General features: G+C 45.0%; 1 protein-coding gene across 1 annotated transcript in view; it reads right to left on the bottom strand.

Moving 5' to 3' along the window:
• impg2b (interphotoreceptor matrix proteoglycan 2b) overlaps positions 1-14,309 on the bottom strand; it is a 23,022-nt gene extending 8,713 nt beyond the window's left edge. Inside the window, exons 1-16 of the mRNA XM_034614436.1 lie at positions 13,897-14,309; positions 13,038-13,247; positions 12,510-12,676; positions 11,992-12,020; positions 10,657-10,703; positions 7,316-9,438; positions 7,051-7,212; positions 5,787-5,845; positions 5,667-5,687; positions 3,980-4,233; positions 3,847-3,908; positions 3,439-3,673; positions 1,404-3,211; positions 1,101-1,320; positions 219-429; positions 1-105 (exon numbers count right to left, since the gene is read on the bottom strand). The exon at positions 1-105 is cut by the window's left edge and continues 84 nt beyond it. Coding sequence (XP_034470327.1) covers positions 1-105; positions 219-429; positions 1,101-1,320; positions 1,404-3,211; positions 3,439-3,673; positions 3,847-3,908; positions 3,980-4,233; positions 5,667-5,687; positions 5,787-5,845; positions 7,051-7,212; positions 7,316-9,438; positions 10,657-10,703; positions 11,992-12,020; positions 12,510-12,676; positions 13,038-13,247; positions 13,897-13,975 — 5,792 coding nt within the window. The 5' untranslated portion in view covers positions 13,976-14,309. The remainder of the gene's footprint in view (positions 106-218; positions 430-1,100; positions 1,321-1,403; positions 3,212-3,438; positions 3,674-3,846; positions 3,909-3,979; positions 4,234-5,666; positions 5,688-5,786; positions 5,846-7,050; positions 7,213-7,315; positions 9,439-10,656; positions 10,704-11,991; positions 12,021-12,509; positions 12,677-13,037; positions 13,248-13,896) is intronic.
• Positions 14,310-14,743: the final 434 nt, after the last annotated feature.

The following is a 14,743-nucleotide window of genomic DNA, read 5'->3' as shown; positions in this document are numbered from 1 at the left end:
AGGAAACCTGCCACTGAGGCGATGGCGATGCCCACCACCAGCGGCTCGGAGACATACTCCTCACAGTGCTCACCACGGTACCACCAGTTCTCTCCAACTCGACATCTGCAGGAGAGAGCCACAGGTTCGATTCCCAATGATAATAACACCATTTTTGTGTATGGATGAGAGCTAAAAGTCAAAAATATAAGACCACACAGTGTAACACCTCCTCTGACCTGCAGATGGCGCCCTTGCCAGGGATGATGTCACATTTGCCGTCATTGAGGCAAAAATCGTGTTGCACCTCACAGACGCTCTGACACGGCAGACCGTCCACGCTCAGATACCCGGCGTCACAGACGCACTCGGCCTCGCCCGACCACTGGTTCACCATACATCTGGAAAACTCGTTACACGCCTGGAACTTACAGGGATCGGCTCTGTCGCCTGACAGGAAGAGGAAGAACAAATGGTTTTAGGAGTTTTCTGAAACGACCTCTGCTGACACCAAAATAAGTCGTACACTTTTATCAAAGTTCTGTGGACGACAGCGGATATTTGCTCTGTAATAAAAAATAAAAAACGTGAGTGTTGAGATGAGTCACATTAATCCTCCCTCGTCCCGTACGAGTGCAGTGGTTTTATTTTGAAAGGTCTGATGACTGTGTGGTGGAGCAGGTGCTGGTGCGATGGAAAACCTCCCTCGTAGTGAAGATGATTATCGTGTGAGTCTCGAACGCCGTGACTCACTGCTGTAGATTAGAGTTGTCAGGCCGTCAGGAGCGGCTCTGATTGGCTCAGACGGATTAAAGAGCTGCGGCTCAGCAGAGACAGACGTGCAGGAGGAAGTGACCGTACGGCCTCAGCCGGAGAAACCATCGGGTTTGATGTCACAGTGATTCACTGTCTCCTCCTCCTCCTCCTCTTCCTCCTCTTCCTCTCAGACAGGTTATCTCAGGTTTTACACCTGACCATAGAAACTCAAACCAGCCGACAAGCACGAACGACTTCTTTCAACAACACGGACGTCCACCAACACTATTCACCAACATGATGAATCAGCTCAAACTCTTCTCTGATGATTGATTTTGATTCTGTGTATTAGGTTGTAACTTTACCTGATTCGACGTCCAGCGAGTACTTGTCGATGGCCAGGTTCATGGTCTGGTAGGCGGTGTTAGCGAAGTCCTCCAGGATCAGGTAGACGACGTTGGTGACGCCTTTGGGAACCGGCTTACCGAACTTCATCCTGCTGTTCACCACGATGCTGCCATTCCGGAAGTTGAGGATCTCCAGGTTCTGGAAGTTGTTCAGGTTGGACTGCAGGTACGGGACCAGCTGTGAGGTGAAGACAAAGACATGTATGAAGAACTGTATGTCGGAAACTACAAATATAAATCTAGAAGAACCAAAGTTCACACCAGTTGCATGAAGCGTTGCTCCAGGGCCTTGTACTCAGGGGAGCTCTTGTTGAACAGGTCCATGGAGAACGCCATGTTGGTCACCCTCAGGCTGAAGAACACGGTTAGAGCCCTGCCAGGTTGGGCTGGTAATGCAATGGCATCCAGATCTGACCCATGAGTGCCACTGGAGAATCCACTGCTGTCGCCTTCCGTCGCGATTCCGCCATACTGGAAGACGTCGAAGCTGACGTCGATGCTCGGCACATCAGAGAAATCGTGCTCAGACGTCTGGATCTCAGTAGCAGGAGTGCTGACTTTCTGAAGTGAGGACGAAGATGTTTGAGGGATGTCAGTATCTACTTCCTCTTTCAAAGCATCTGTCAAGGTTGAGTCAATGTCGTCATCCTGTGCCGAAGCACCTGGCAGCGGTTCTGAAGCATCAGTCGGAGAACTGTCTTTTTCATTTGCAGCCACCACTGTTGGTGGTGAATGAGTAACATCTGGAGATGGAAAGCTTATTGGAACTTCGTCTGAATCTTCATGGTTTAGGTGTTCATGTTGAATCAGGTCCTCGTCTTCCGGCGCTGAATCCGACACACGAGTAAACGGCGAGTCTTTCTCAGGCGAGAGTGCGATGCTGTGGCTGTGGTCTGAGTTCGGGGATGAGGTTGAGACGGGAGCAGCGGTGGTTGTAGTGACGACCATGACTTCATCCGCTACCAGGTCACTGTCTAGAGCCTCGACCGCTGGCGCTGCTGTTGTCGTTGTAGGATCAGAGGTGCCGATGTGCTGCTCTTCTAAAATCTCAACCTCATGGTGATCTGCAGGTTCTGGCAGCAGCAGTTTGGGTTTTTCTGTGAGAACCTCCAGTTCTGACAGTTCAGTGATGATATCAAAGCTAGGTTCTTTGACTGTGACTGCCTGGACTTCTACGAAGGTCGGAGACTCTTCGGTCGAAGGGGCTTCCGTATCAGGAACCACAGGCGCCAGAATCCCTTCAACCTCGTCCCTCTCAGGTGCATCTTCTGCTGATGTAAAATCATCTGTAACAACTGGAAGCTGCATCTCTGCTGCTGTAGTTACTTCAACCACTTCAGTGGTTTCTTGAAGGTTGACTGCTGAATTAGTTGGTCCAAAAAAATACGGCTCCTCACGAGTCCAAGATTCAGGTTCAGGAGAATCTCTGCCTGGCACGATAGTTACATGTGGTTCTGTCAGGGAATACACATCGTAGATTCCAGACGCTTCAAATGTTTGTACTGAAAGTTCAACAGTCAATGTTCCTCTGGGTGAGAACACAGGAGCTTGTGTTGTGGTTGAGTACCGTGGATCGGTGCTGATGTGCGGCGTTACCAGGACTTCATCCAGAAAAGGTTCCTCAAGGCCTCCATCCTGCACTGACTCCTCAAAAGCAGGAGCTGTTGTTGTCCAAGGAGGCGCATTTGTGAGTTCTACTCCCATTGCAACCAAATCACCTTCCTCCGTATTCAGAGACTCAACAACAGCAACCCCTTCCTCATCCTGGTCTTCATCCTCCTGATCAGTCTCCTCCAGATCAGGAGGTGGTAGCACCTCCAGGCTGCCAGTCCCATCAGAGGTCACAGAGGGCTGCCAGGACCAGAGATCAGCTCCCTGGCCGTCTCCAGAGGAACCAGAACCAGACCCATCGTCCATCGTGTTCTCAGAGCCCGTCTGAGGATTCGCCGGTGGAGAGGCAGTGGCTGAGGAGCCTCCAGCACTGACAGCATGGTCCCCTCTGGGGGAATCGTCTGCAGCGCCAGGAGCATTATTGAGAAGAAATCCCTCATCTTCAATAAATACATTATCTGTAAAGCAGAAAACACGTGGAGAGCTTTACTGTCAGGAAGTGTTTTCACATCCCAGTGAGAAAACTGAGACCGTCAATTCTCATAAAACTCTCATGAAAGGCTCTCAAACCTTTCAGTAACATGTAATTTCAAGTTTTCTTTTAGATTTAGATTCAAAACTCATAATTCATGACTCGTATAAAACCACTTTCATGAAGTCTGTTTGTCGCTTTTCATTGACTCACTCTCTTCATCCGGTGGCTCCAGGTCTGACGTCTTATCGGGGAATTCATCGGGCTGCAGAGGAACCGAGCTCTCCTCAAACGTGAAGACGTCATTCTCGCTCACCCCCCCAGTCTGAGGACCTTTCCACGGATCAAAGGGGTCAAACAGGAAGTCGTCCTTCTTCAGAAAAACATTGCTGCCTTCCACCTCATGACTCGGAGCGTCGGGAGGCTTCTCTGCTGCCAGAACGTTATCCTGAAAACGGATTCAAAGAGTTTGTTGCTTCTGCTTTAGCTCGATTTTTGGAGGTTTTCGTCCACTTCATTCATCAACAGGTTTTATAGTATAAACATGAAAAGGTTTGAGTCCTGTCTTCTCAACGAAAAAACATTCACCAGTGTGATTTGTTCTCTGCGTTTCAGACTCACCATGTTGTCGAAGGAGTCGTCTGGTCGACTCGTAGGTTTCACAGAAAGCAGCAAGTTCTCGGCTGCAGAAAGATCACAGCCTGTTAGAGTCAAAGTTTTTCTAATGATGTCTCGAGCGTGTCCGGTAACGTACCGTTCTCCAGCTGCAGAGGGTCCCCCTGCGTCTCCAGGCTGCTGTTGGTCATGAAGTTGTCTTTGTGCAGCGCCTCAGTGATGTAGTTACGGAAGTCAGTGATGGTGTAGACGACGGTGGGCTGCTCGGCGGCTCCAGGGTAATTCTTCTCCACCAAATTGTTCTGCAAGGAGATGAAGTCCAATGTGTCGTTGGGAATGCCGCCACTGTCCACCTCCAGCGTGATGGCGTAGTGGACCAGGACGACCAAACCTCTGAGGAGGAAGAAGACGAGTCAAAGTGTTTGTCTGAAGAGTCTGAACAGGAAAGATGTGGTCCTCATCCGACTGATTTTAATCTACGATGCAGACGTAAAATAAAATGTGTCGTCGGTAAAACTGATTCAGTCTTTCTTTATTCGTACTTTTACTTTTCTTTGGACAATCAAATGTCGTGAAGAAATCAGATCATCAACGTTCACTGAATTTCAATGTGATGTTTTCTACGAAGTCAGAGTGGACTGATAATGTCGCTCGAGACTCAAGATTGTCTCTCTACGGCCAGCAGGTTGTTAGCTTAGCATGAAGACTGGAAACAGGTGGAAACAGCTAGCCTGCTACGGTGTAGTGGAAATCACAGATTAACACGTTATATCTCGTTTGTTTAAATAGATTAGTTGTTGGTCAAGAAGTGAAGACGCCAGAGTTACTGATAAAAACTAGATTTTCTACGTAATGTTTCACAGTAAACAGATGTGAAGATATTTAATCAATCAATCAATCAATCACATTTTATTAGTATTGTCTCATATTCACAAATCACAGTTTGTCTCATAGATGTTAACAAGGAGCAACATCGTCTGTTCTTAACTCAACAAGAGTCAAACTACCAAATAAAACCTTTTAACAGGAAAGAAAATCATAGTCCACGATCGATATTAAGAATAAATCTAGATTCATTTGGTTCAAGAGATTTTTTAATGATGGTGCTTCCACATGTAATAAGGACCTGATATACAACGATGTGACGTTATGTAAAGATGTTTTCAGGTTGACCTGTGGTTTAACGTGTTCGTCTTTCGGAGCCATGGCCGTTCTCCTGCTGCGGCTCCGAGCCTCGAGCTTCAGGAGGACTCGACTCTGAGTTCAGGTGAGTTTAAGACTCTCCCTGAACTCAATGAATTTCTCAATGTGGTCAAACGCTGGAGGAGACGGGGAGGGGGGGGCAGGACAGAGCGAGGCAGTCGTAAAACCTTTGACAGTAATCCTGCAGCAGCTGCAGGTGGCCGGCGAGCAGCGAGCGACTTATCTCACTTAAGAGGTGATTGACTATTGTTAAGGACATTAAGTGGAAATTAGAGCAGGGTGGCAGCAGAGCCGTTATTTACTGCAGGTAAGAGGGGCTTTACGAGGGGAGGCGGTCTCCGAGGACAAGGCCACGAGGAGAATAAATCCTCCGAGACAAGGCCGTCAGAGTCAAAACTCAGAGATTTAGTCTGTTTCCAGTTAATCTCACAATCTCAACGAAAAGAGGAGACTGAAAACACAAAAAACCTCCGTCTGTTTCTTATCCTGTATCTGCTCACATTCAGTCAAACTGTCAAAATAAAAGCGATCAGCTACTGGTCTTTCAAAATAAAGGCAATTATTGTGAACCACAGGGATAACTGGAGCCTTTTGTGAAGAAGTGAGTGAAAGTGAAAACTCACCGCTCCAGGTCCTTCTGTGGTCTGAGAACAGAAACACAGAATCATAGATTAACAATCAGGTTTCAACTGATTCTATATTCAAACAAGTTAAAAACATTTTCAGATTTATTTAAAAATCACCTGAACTCCACCACGTACACGTCCTTAAAGCCCGGCAGCCTCTCAAAGGCGTCTTCAATCTGCGAGTTAGAAACAGGAAGTGAAGTTCACAGGTCACAGGGCAGAAGGTGAGAGTTTAACCCCTGAACCCAGAGTCAGATTTCACTTTGTTATGTGGATATTACAAGATGAACGTTTTATTTGTTTATTATCAGTGAGAAACAACAGAAATGCTGACGTCTTTATAAACAAAGACAGAAGAAGAATGAACACAGGACGGAGAGCAGGAGGTCTTTTAATTGATTCTCTGGTTGAATACAGATGTTTTGTGTCTCCGTCACCAGATGTTGTTATGATGCAGATTTAATCGTTTCCATGAGTGATTCCAATGAACAAGCTTTGAATTATCGGAGCAGAACAGATTGTGTCTCTGGTGGAATCAGCTGTTGAAATCGTTTCTTTGGAACAAAAACAACACGATCAGGTCTCAGTGGCCTGAAGCTTCGCTCTGCTGCCTCCACTCTGTTCCTCCGCTGCAGTCCTGCTGTTCCTATTAGCCCCGTTATCCACTTCACATACCCTCATTAACGACGCTGACCCCGACACTCTAACCATAAACTGGCGTCCCGCGTCACTGGGGCTGAAAACCTCCCGGCGGTACGGGAACACACCGGCACTCTCTGCTTTCCTGGCACAGCTTGTTTTTCCACTAAGTCGAAGTGAGTCACTGCTCGTACAGCGAAGGGCTCTGAAGTTTCCCAGCTCTCGCACAGTCGAGCGCTGGCAGGGCCGAGGAAACTGAGCTTTACAGCGTGAAGATCCTTAACGTGTGAAAAACAGGCGAGGCTGCTTTGAAGCCGAGCCAAACTCCTGAGTCTGCAGTTTGTAGGAAACCACAAAGCCTGTCAGTTTGGAAATGAGCTGGACGTCAGAGAGGGGCGCTACAGAGGAGAAATGACAGCAGGAGTGAAGAAGAGGAGGAGGAGGACGCAACCACAGAAATCACACAAACACACCACAGCTCAGTTCTGCTGAATAACATGACGACAATGATTCTGAAGAAACTCCACAATAACAACATCAGCCTTTATTACTCAACTCTAGGTTCTGGTTATGATTCTCCACATGTGGAGTAAGTGTTAGAAACGTATCCACTAAACATTTAACGACCAGAATGATACAAAAAGTAATGTCTGAATGATTGTATTGTCTTACAAACAGACAGGTGATGTTACCATGCATGGATATCGTGATGTTCAGAGGGACGGTGTGAAACTGCTCTGACCTTGCGTGTGAAGTGTTTCGCCAGCTGCTGGTAATGGAAGCTGCTGGGATCTCTCAGAGCGTCGTTGTACGTTTCTCCTCTCAGCTTGATGCTCAGCTCCACCACCTGGTCCTTCAGGGGCCTCGGGGGCCGCAGCAAAGTGTCGTCTATCTCGTTACCAATCTGAACGTGCAGTGAAACACAAAGAACTCATGTTTGGTATCTCATCAACAGTGGGACTGAAACATTTTGGCTAACGTTCAATCACTAAACCACATCTGCTTACCGAGTTCTCCTTCTCTTCCTCCAAGCCAAAGCCGTTGTTTCCCAGTAAGCCGTCATCTACGTCATAAGGCCTCTCTGTTATATCAGGGAAGTTTCCATTGTTGTACTCCACTATGTACTTGGTCGTGACTTCCAAAGATGTGCCAGGGGTGGCCTCCTCAGTGGCAGTACCCTGGGTACTCTCTGCAGGGATACCGACCACAGTCTCTGGAGTGATTTCCTCTGAGGACTCCGAATACTCTTTAGCTAGATTGCCTGTATCCTCTGCTGTAACATCAACAGAGATACTATCCACCTTCTCTCGTGGAACCTCTGATGGAGCAACATGGATGCTGTCCCCACTTGGTGCACTGTCTTCCTCAGGTGCAGCTTCTGGGACAACGTCTTCATGAGACTCTGGTGTGACCTCCTCAGAAGATTCTACCTCTGAAATCGTCTCTGGCTGAGTGTGAGTCACAACTTCTGAGGCAATATCTTCCTCAACTGCAGGAAGGTATCCAGGTTCTGGGACCTCACTTGAAATCAACTGGGTAATATCCTCCTCTGTGATTTCTGAAATGATTTCAAACTCTGAGCCTCCTGGAAGTTCAGGTGTTTCCTCCATTTCAATCACTGGCAATAATTCCTCTGTGTCCTCTGGAACAACAACAACCGAAGTGATCTCCTCACGAGACTCTGGAGGGACCTGGGACGTCATCTCCTCTGTAACTTGGGGTTTAGTTTGTCCTGCTCCTGGTTCTTCCTCGGTTGTCTCATCAGACACAGATGTAATAAAAAGATCAGGTACTACTTCATGCTCTACCTCTTGTACTGTAGGTTTCTTCTCTTTGGCAATACCCTCGACACGCTCTGGTTCTCCTACTGGTTCCTCTGTGGGTTCTGTATCTTCGTCAGGTGTTATTTCATCTATAGGTTCAAATTCTTGTGCCGGTTCAGTTTCTTTTACTGCACCTCCTGTAGCCTCTCCACTTATTTCCTCGACAGGATCCACAGGTGCCTCGAGTGTTTCTTCAATTGGTTCTTCGTCTTTTTCGTTTGTATCTGCTGGTTTCACTGGCTCTTCTTCTCCTTCTTTAATAACATCTAGTTGAGTTTCTACAGTCCCCACAGCGCCCCCTGCTTCCTCTTGTAGGTTTTCGCTTGCTGTTTCTAACGCAGGAGACTCCAATTGAACAGCAGCTTCGGTAACAATTATGGGTTCTTCATGTTTGATTCCTACTTCTTCCTCCTCCTCTGGCTTGTCTGTTGCATCAAGAGCAATCTGAGTCGTCAGTTGGTCTTCTGGTGTTTGGTCCTCTTCTGTATCTTCACTAGCTTTTACGTCTACCTTGACTGTTGTCGCCAGAATATAGGACTGAGATGGAACCTCTGTTTCTATGTTTGAGACAGGTTCTTGTTCTGGAGTCACATATATGAATGTTTTGGTTTGGTCTTCTGAATCTGGCTCAGTTATCAGAAACACAGCTGGGATTGGCTCTGTGCTGACTTCCCTTGTATCTTGACTAACTTCTACAACTCCTGGTGATTTGTGGACGTCTCCTTTAGGTTCTTCAAGAACTGCTACAGCTTGTGCTGTTTCAGTGGGTTCCTCTAAAACATTATCAGCTAAAGTTACCCTCGGGGTGATATCTAAAGAATTGTCTGGGATTTCTTCTTCTTCTGGGCCAAAAATGATTGTTGTCTCCTGGATTGCCTCCAAAATGACTTCTGACGGAGCCTCAGCACCAAGTTCTGGAGTTTCCTGCTGCTCTAAATCCTGCACTGTGACAGCTTCTGTAGCAGGTACTGTTGTGGGCTTTGTAAGAACCACAACAGTAGCTTCTGTGAGGAACTCTTCAGCGACAACTTCCAAAGGTGGCTCTTCACCGACAGGGGTGACTTCTTCAATCACCTCTGAGTCGGGTACATCCAGATCAGTAGGAGTTAAATCCTCTACAGTCTCCTCCTTGGTTGTATCTGGGACAGGTTTTTCTTCTTGTCCATCCAAAGGCATGTAGGTAACAGAGTCAATGACCTCTGTGGCGACCTCCACAGTATCGTCAGCAACATCCTCTTCTTCAGACTCTGTGGGAATCTCAGCGATGACTGAAGGTGGAATCGACCCAATGACGACAACTTCCTCCCCTGTAAGATGAAAGAAACCGGAGAAAATGAAAGAATGAGGACCTGAATGTCTCAACTGTGAACTCCTTTATACCGTTAGCTAACGGGAGTGTCCATCCAAACTCATCTTTACGATGATCTGTTGGACCGGGGGGGGGGGGCTCTGAACCTTTATGGCCCATGGGACAGTTTGTCCTGGTAATTCATAAAAGCAACTCAGAAATATTCAGGACACCAATTAATGTTTTAACATTTCAACATAAAATAGTCGACTAACGTCCTTCAGGGTTGTCTCAGCTGTTATCATCACTAACAAGTCTGTCCAGTAGATGTGGAATGTGAAGTGTCTGCGATGTCAGAGCAACATTCTGGGTAGAATATTATCTATGTAAATATATATGCAAGTGGTCTGGATCAAAGCTATAATTGATATGGTTTTGGTCAAACACGATAAAGTCAATAATCAATCATGTCTTTGTAGCTTATGTAATTATTGGGGGACGAACTTGAAGACATGTTGGTGTCTGATGCACTGGATGCAGATTAGATCTTAAATAACTGTGAAGCAAGTTTTTAAAGAGACAAATGTGTTGTTTCCAGCACCAGAAGCTGTGATCCCACTAACCCTGATACCTGCGGTAACTCAGTCACGTCTGCATCTCTGCTGCTCGTCTCCAGTGACCAGACCTCTGCCTGTAAATAGGCTTACAGATCTATTCTGAGCGCAGAGCGTGTGGCAGGAATCAGCTCCTCAGACAGAGGGGTGTCAGCTGGGGGACGGCAGCCGCTGATAACGCTCTCTAACACTTGGACGGACATTTCGTTTTGTGTAGCTGCTCTTTCTTTAAGTCGTTCTCCATCAGGGAGGAAGGTTTTCATTAGGTCACCAGAGGGTCAGCATAAGATGCTACTACGCATCTGTTGTCAGGTTAATTCTCTCTGCAAAACTTTTAAAGAATGTAAATCTATCAAGGTAACTTTGGAACTAAGTGTTTAAAGGTGTGTCGTTCCTGTGGAGGTTCACTGCATCAGCCAAAATGTTGAGAATCAAAAAGTTTTAAAATCTACACATCAAATATTTTAGATCTTGTAGCTTTTAAGTTAACTTGTAAGTATAATTTCAATCATAATGATCGTTAAAGATTATTTCTTTGTTAATGTGTCTCCATCTTTCCTTCTTCATGGTTCACAGTCTCAAATTAAAGTTGTGAAGAAGTAAAGATTCAGAGCTTTGTTTACCTGTCTCCATCAGCGAGTCTCCAGCGTGGACGGTTGTTGTCTCAGAGCTGCAGGACAAACACAGAGACAAGAAAGATTTTAGAAAACAGAGACACCTTTTCATTCGAGTCGTCCGACTGTTTGAGACTGAGGGCGTCAGGTTAAACTCATAATTCATCAATCAAGAAAACAGATGTTTTGTGGTTTTTAAACACCAGTGATGCTGATTAATGTCATAAATCAATAATAGTAAAATAAATAAAGTTAATAAAAGTGTCCAAACTCTCATTTCAGAGTCAAACTTTAAACAGACATCAGTGAAATGAGATGATTGTCGGGTAAAAGCAGAATAATATCATTTTAGAGGGAAGTTTCATCCATTTCAAGTTTTCCTGTGATCGCTCTGTTTAACAACACTTTGTGTTTTTGATAATGACTCTGGAACAATCACAGAGGATTTATAACATCCATCAATAATTAAGTTGCAGTAAGTCGCACATAAACAAACATGGAGTCCTATTAACTGCCGAAAGAGAAAACATCTGTGAAGCTTTAAAATGGTTGGCATTCCCCTTGAAATCCATCAAAACGCAGCCACATCTGGACCAAGACATGTTTTTACAGCGCAAATTAACCACACAAGCGTAATAAACGTTCAACGAGCCTTACAAAGAAACAACAAACACACTGCTCACACTCAACACTTGAGCTCGACCTCAGACTCATTGTTTCTACAGTTGTTTAAAATACAAATGTTTATATCTTATACTTGTATATCAGACATATTCATAATACAACTCTGTGATATTGTGAGGTTGTGCTGCTGTCTCAGCTCTGTGGGTGGTGCAGGCCTACCTGCACGGAGGAGGGCCTGAGGTGACGGGCACGCTGCAGCAGGTGATGAAACACAGCACACGTGTCAATACACAACCAGCTTGAACTCATCACAGCAGTTTAACACGTCTGTGAATCGCGTGTTCTCCTTAGAACAGGATGCAACGTTCATGTGAAACAAACAGCCTCTATGTAATTATCTGAGCTGTACAGCACTTTGTATTTTAAATATCCTCAAAGGTCCAATGCTCCAAAATGTTAGGGACTCTATTTTATTATCTGTATTTATAGTGTTATATGATAAAGAATCAGTGTTACTGATACAAATCAGTTTATATTCTATTACATTTTCTAGAAGTAATTCAGTCTCGAGACAGAATCTGTTTTTTAAGACAAGCAGACTTATTTAAAGAAAACTAGTTCCGAGACTTGTCGCTAAATGAAGGTTAAATCAATATTTGTATCGGTTTATGAACATCAGCACAACAACACAACAACGTTGTCACGTCATCGCTCACTGACCTGTTTAACGTAGTTGCCATGGCGACCCTCTGTAAGACAGCAACAGATACAAGTTTAGAGTTTACAGAAACTAAAGCAGCAGCGACTCGTTGTCACCTGCTCCTGATGTGGAGAGATGCTAACGGGCTAACAGGCTAACACATCAACTGTGAAGGTGATTAACCAGGTTCTGTCTTTACTCTGATATAACATGACATCATCTCACTGGACAGGAGAGCATATTTCATATTATCATATTATCAGATTATAAGCTCCATTTTCCTTTTACTAAATGTAAAATGAATTTACAGGATTTCTCATTTATGTATTTATACTTGAGCTGGAGGCGGGGTTAACATAATGTCCATCATCAGTCCATCTCTGCATATTTACAGTTCAGTATGAAAATAAAGTAAAAATTCAGAGAAACTAATATTTGTCATTTCTATATCATTTCTTTGCCGGTTTCGTAAGTTAAAACAATAAGTTTTAGAGACAGTTGCTGGTTGTACATGAGGAATGAACCTTTGACTACTCACACTCCTGATGAGGCTGATGTGCTCCTCTGATTGGCTGAAGAAGCTGCCGATGTCCGTGACGCTGAAGGAGCCGTCCATGCAGCGACTCACCCGGTCCTGGTAGTCGTTCCGCTCCGGCAGCCGGTCCCAGAAGATCTTAAAGGCCTCCCACACCGTCTCCTGACACACTACAACACACAACACAGACACACAACTGAAGCTGGCTTTGGTTCCTACAAACTGAAGATGGAAGACTAATGACTTATATGGAAGATATGGACTTATATATATATATGGACTTATATTAGATGGAAGACTAATGACTTGTTAAGGTCACGTTTTCGCAGCGCACGCAGCTCTGCATGACCTCTGACCTCTGTGGGATCGGCTGCCTTTAATGACGGCAGACTTGCAGTTTAAGCTCGTAAGTGCGTTTGGATCACGGCTTCAGCGAAACACCTCAGGTTTCAAAGACACAAATTATTTATGACCTGAAATATTCTCAGAGAACATTTGAAGGAAGCTGAAGAAATTTCATCAGTGACGAACCTCTGAGGTGAAAGTATTTGAGATGGTTGGCGACGGCCTGGTCCAGCGTCTCCTGAGTGCAAAGTTTGACTCCGCTGGGAAACAAGATATTCCTTTTTCTCCGAGTTAAAGCGACGCGTCGTCCGTATAGAAGCGGGTCTGAGTCCAGGGGCGACTCGTCCAAGCCTCCGCCACGTTCCTGCCAATCCTCCTTCAGCTCATGAGCGGCATCTGCATCAGGAAGTTCAGATCAGGGAAATACTCTGGATCAGTTTCAGGTGTTTGAACATTAAACTTCTGTACGTTTCTTTCATTATTTGAATAATAAAACAGCTGATTTACAATCAATGAAACTAAAACTTCACATGGTTGAAATTGGATTCTGAAAAATGTTCTGGATTATTTCTTTATCAAAACAGTTGCAGGTTGATTTTCTCGTTATGACTGCAGATCTGAAACTGACCATTATTTTCATGATCGATTAACTTGCACATCTTTTCTCAATCCGTTGAACATTTTGTCTACAAAGAGGAAAAGTTGTTTCATTTATAACTTAATCATCAAATCTGTCAAACTCAGGAAGATGGAACCACAGAAAATAAAATGACTCAATTAACTGATGATTAAAAAGATTCATTGATTGATCTTTGTTTTTCTACTATAAACCTAGTTCCATCCCACTATGTACTTTTACTCCAATACTTGAAGTATATGTCGATGATACTCTACTTCTACTTAAGTAGGATTTACGATGCAGGACTTTTACTCTTACTGAGTATTTCACATCAATGTATTTCTACTTTTATGTGAGTAAATGATGTGAATACTTCTTCCATCACAGACATATTAGTTACTAATGATTCAAAAACTTGGAACAAACCTGTTTCCATGTACATGTACCCTGAAAGCAGCACGGCCCCGAGCGCCCACAGCGCCATCCTCCCAAACTTTCCTGACATTTCTCAAAAGTCTCCTCCAAAGCTCCAGCCCCGGACTCGCTGCTTGTTATTTCCACCTCCTCAGCGGCCTCCTGCCCACTCTCATCCATGCACCTCTGAGCGCAGCATGTTAGAAGACGTGAGGAGACAGAGGGACGTTCTCAGAGCTCGGACGGTCCTGACGTCTGCGAGCTGCTCGCTGCTTCCTCTCAGGTGAGCAGATGGACGAGACTTTTCTCTCTTTGCTCTAATCCTATTTGTTAAGCTGCTGGAGTGGATGACTGTCAGAGCCACCGTGCACCAGAGCAACGGGTCAGTGTTTCTCAAAGGGAATCAAACTAACGCACTCATTATGGTGAACATAAAGTGCTTTACTTTCTACATCAGAGAAGCTTCAAAAGACCAATTCAACTTAAAATTTGCATCAGATACTTCAGGTACATTCAACACGTTTTTACCTGCGACAGCTGGTTTATTTCCCATGATGCAACAGTGGATGTGTTGAACCATGGGAAAAAAACACTAATTAAATGTATTAGAAAACACGACTCCATAATCAGCTCATAAACATGGAATAAGTGGTTTATAACAATATGTTAAAGCCTACAAATTACTGTAGCTGGATCCCAACACTTTACTGGGGTCATTACTGGTTGTAGTCGTTGATCCAACCAGAATCCAGCCAGAATCCAGCCGGACTCCCAGTCAGTGCTGAGGAAGCTGGGAGTCGGGCTGGTGGTCTTTACAGCAGACTGGTCCCAGTGGATTAGATGGACATGCTGCAAGGTC

The sequence above is a fragment of the Hippoglossus hippoglossus genome, chromosome 2, assembly GCF_009819705.1.
Source record: "Hippoglossus hippoglossus isolate fHipHip1 chromosome 2, fHipHip1.pri, whole genome shotgun sequence".
Taxonomy (NCBI): Eukaryota; Metazoa; Chordata; class Actinopteri; order Pleuronectiformes; family Pleuronectidae; genus Hippoglossus; species Hippoglossus hippoglossus.
Note: the sequence above shows the minus strand (reverse complement) of the source record. Positions and strands in the feature narration are given on the sequence as shown.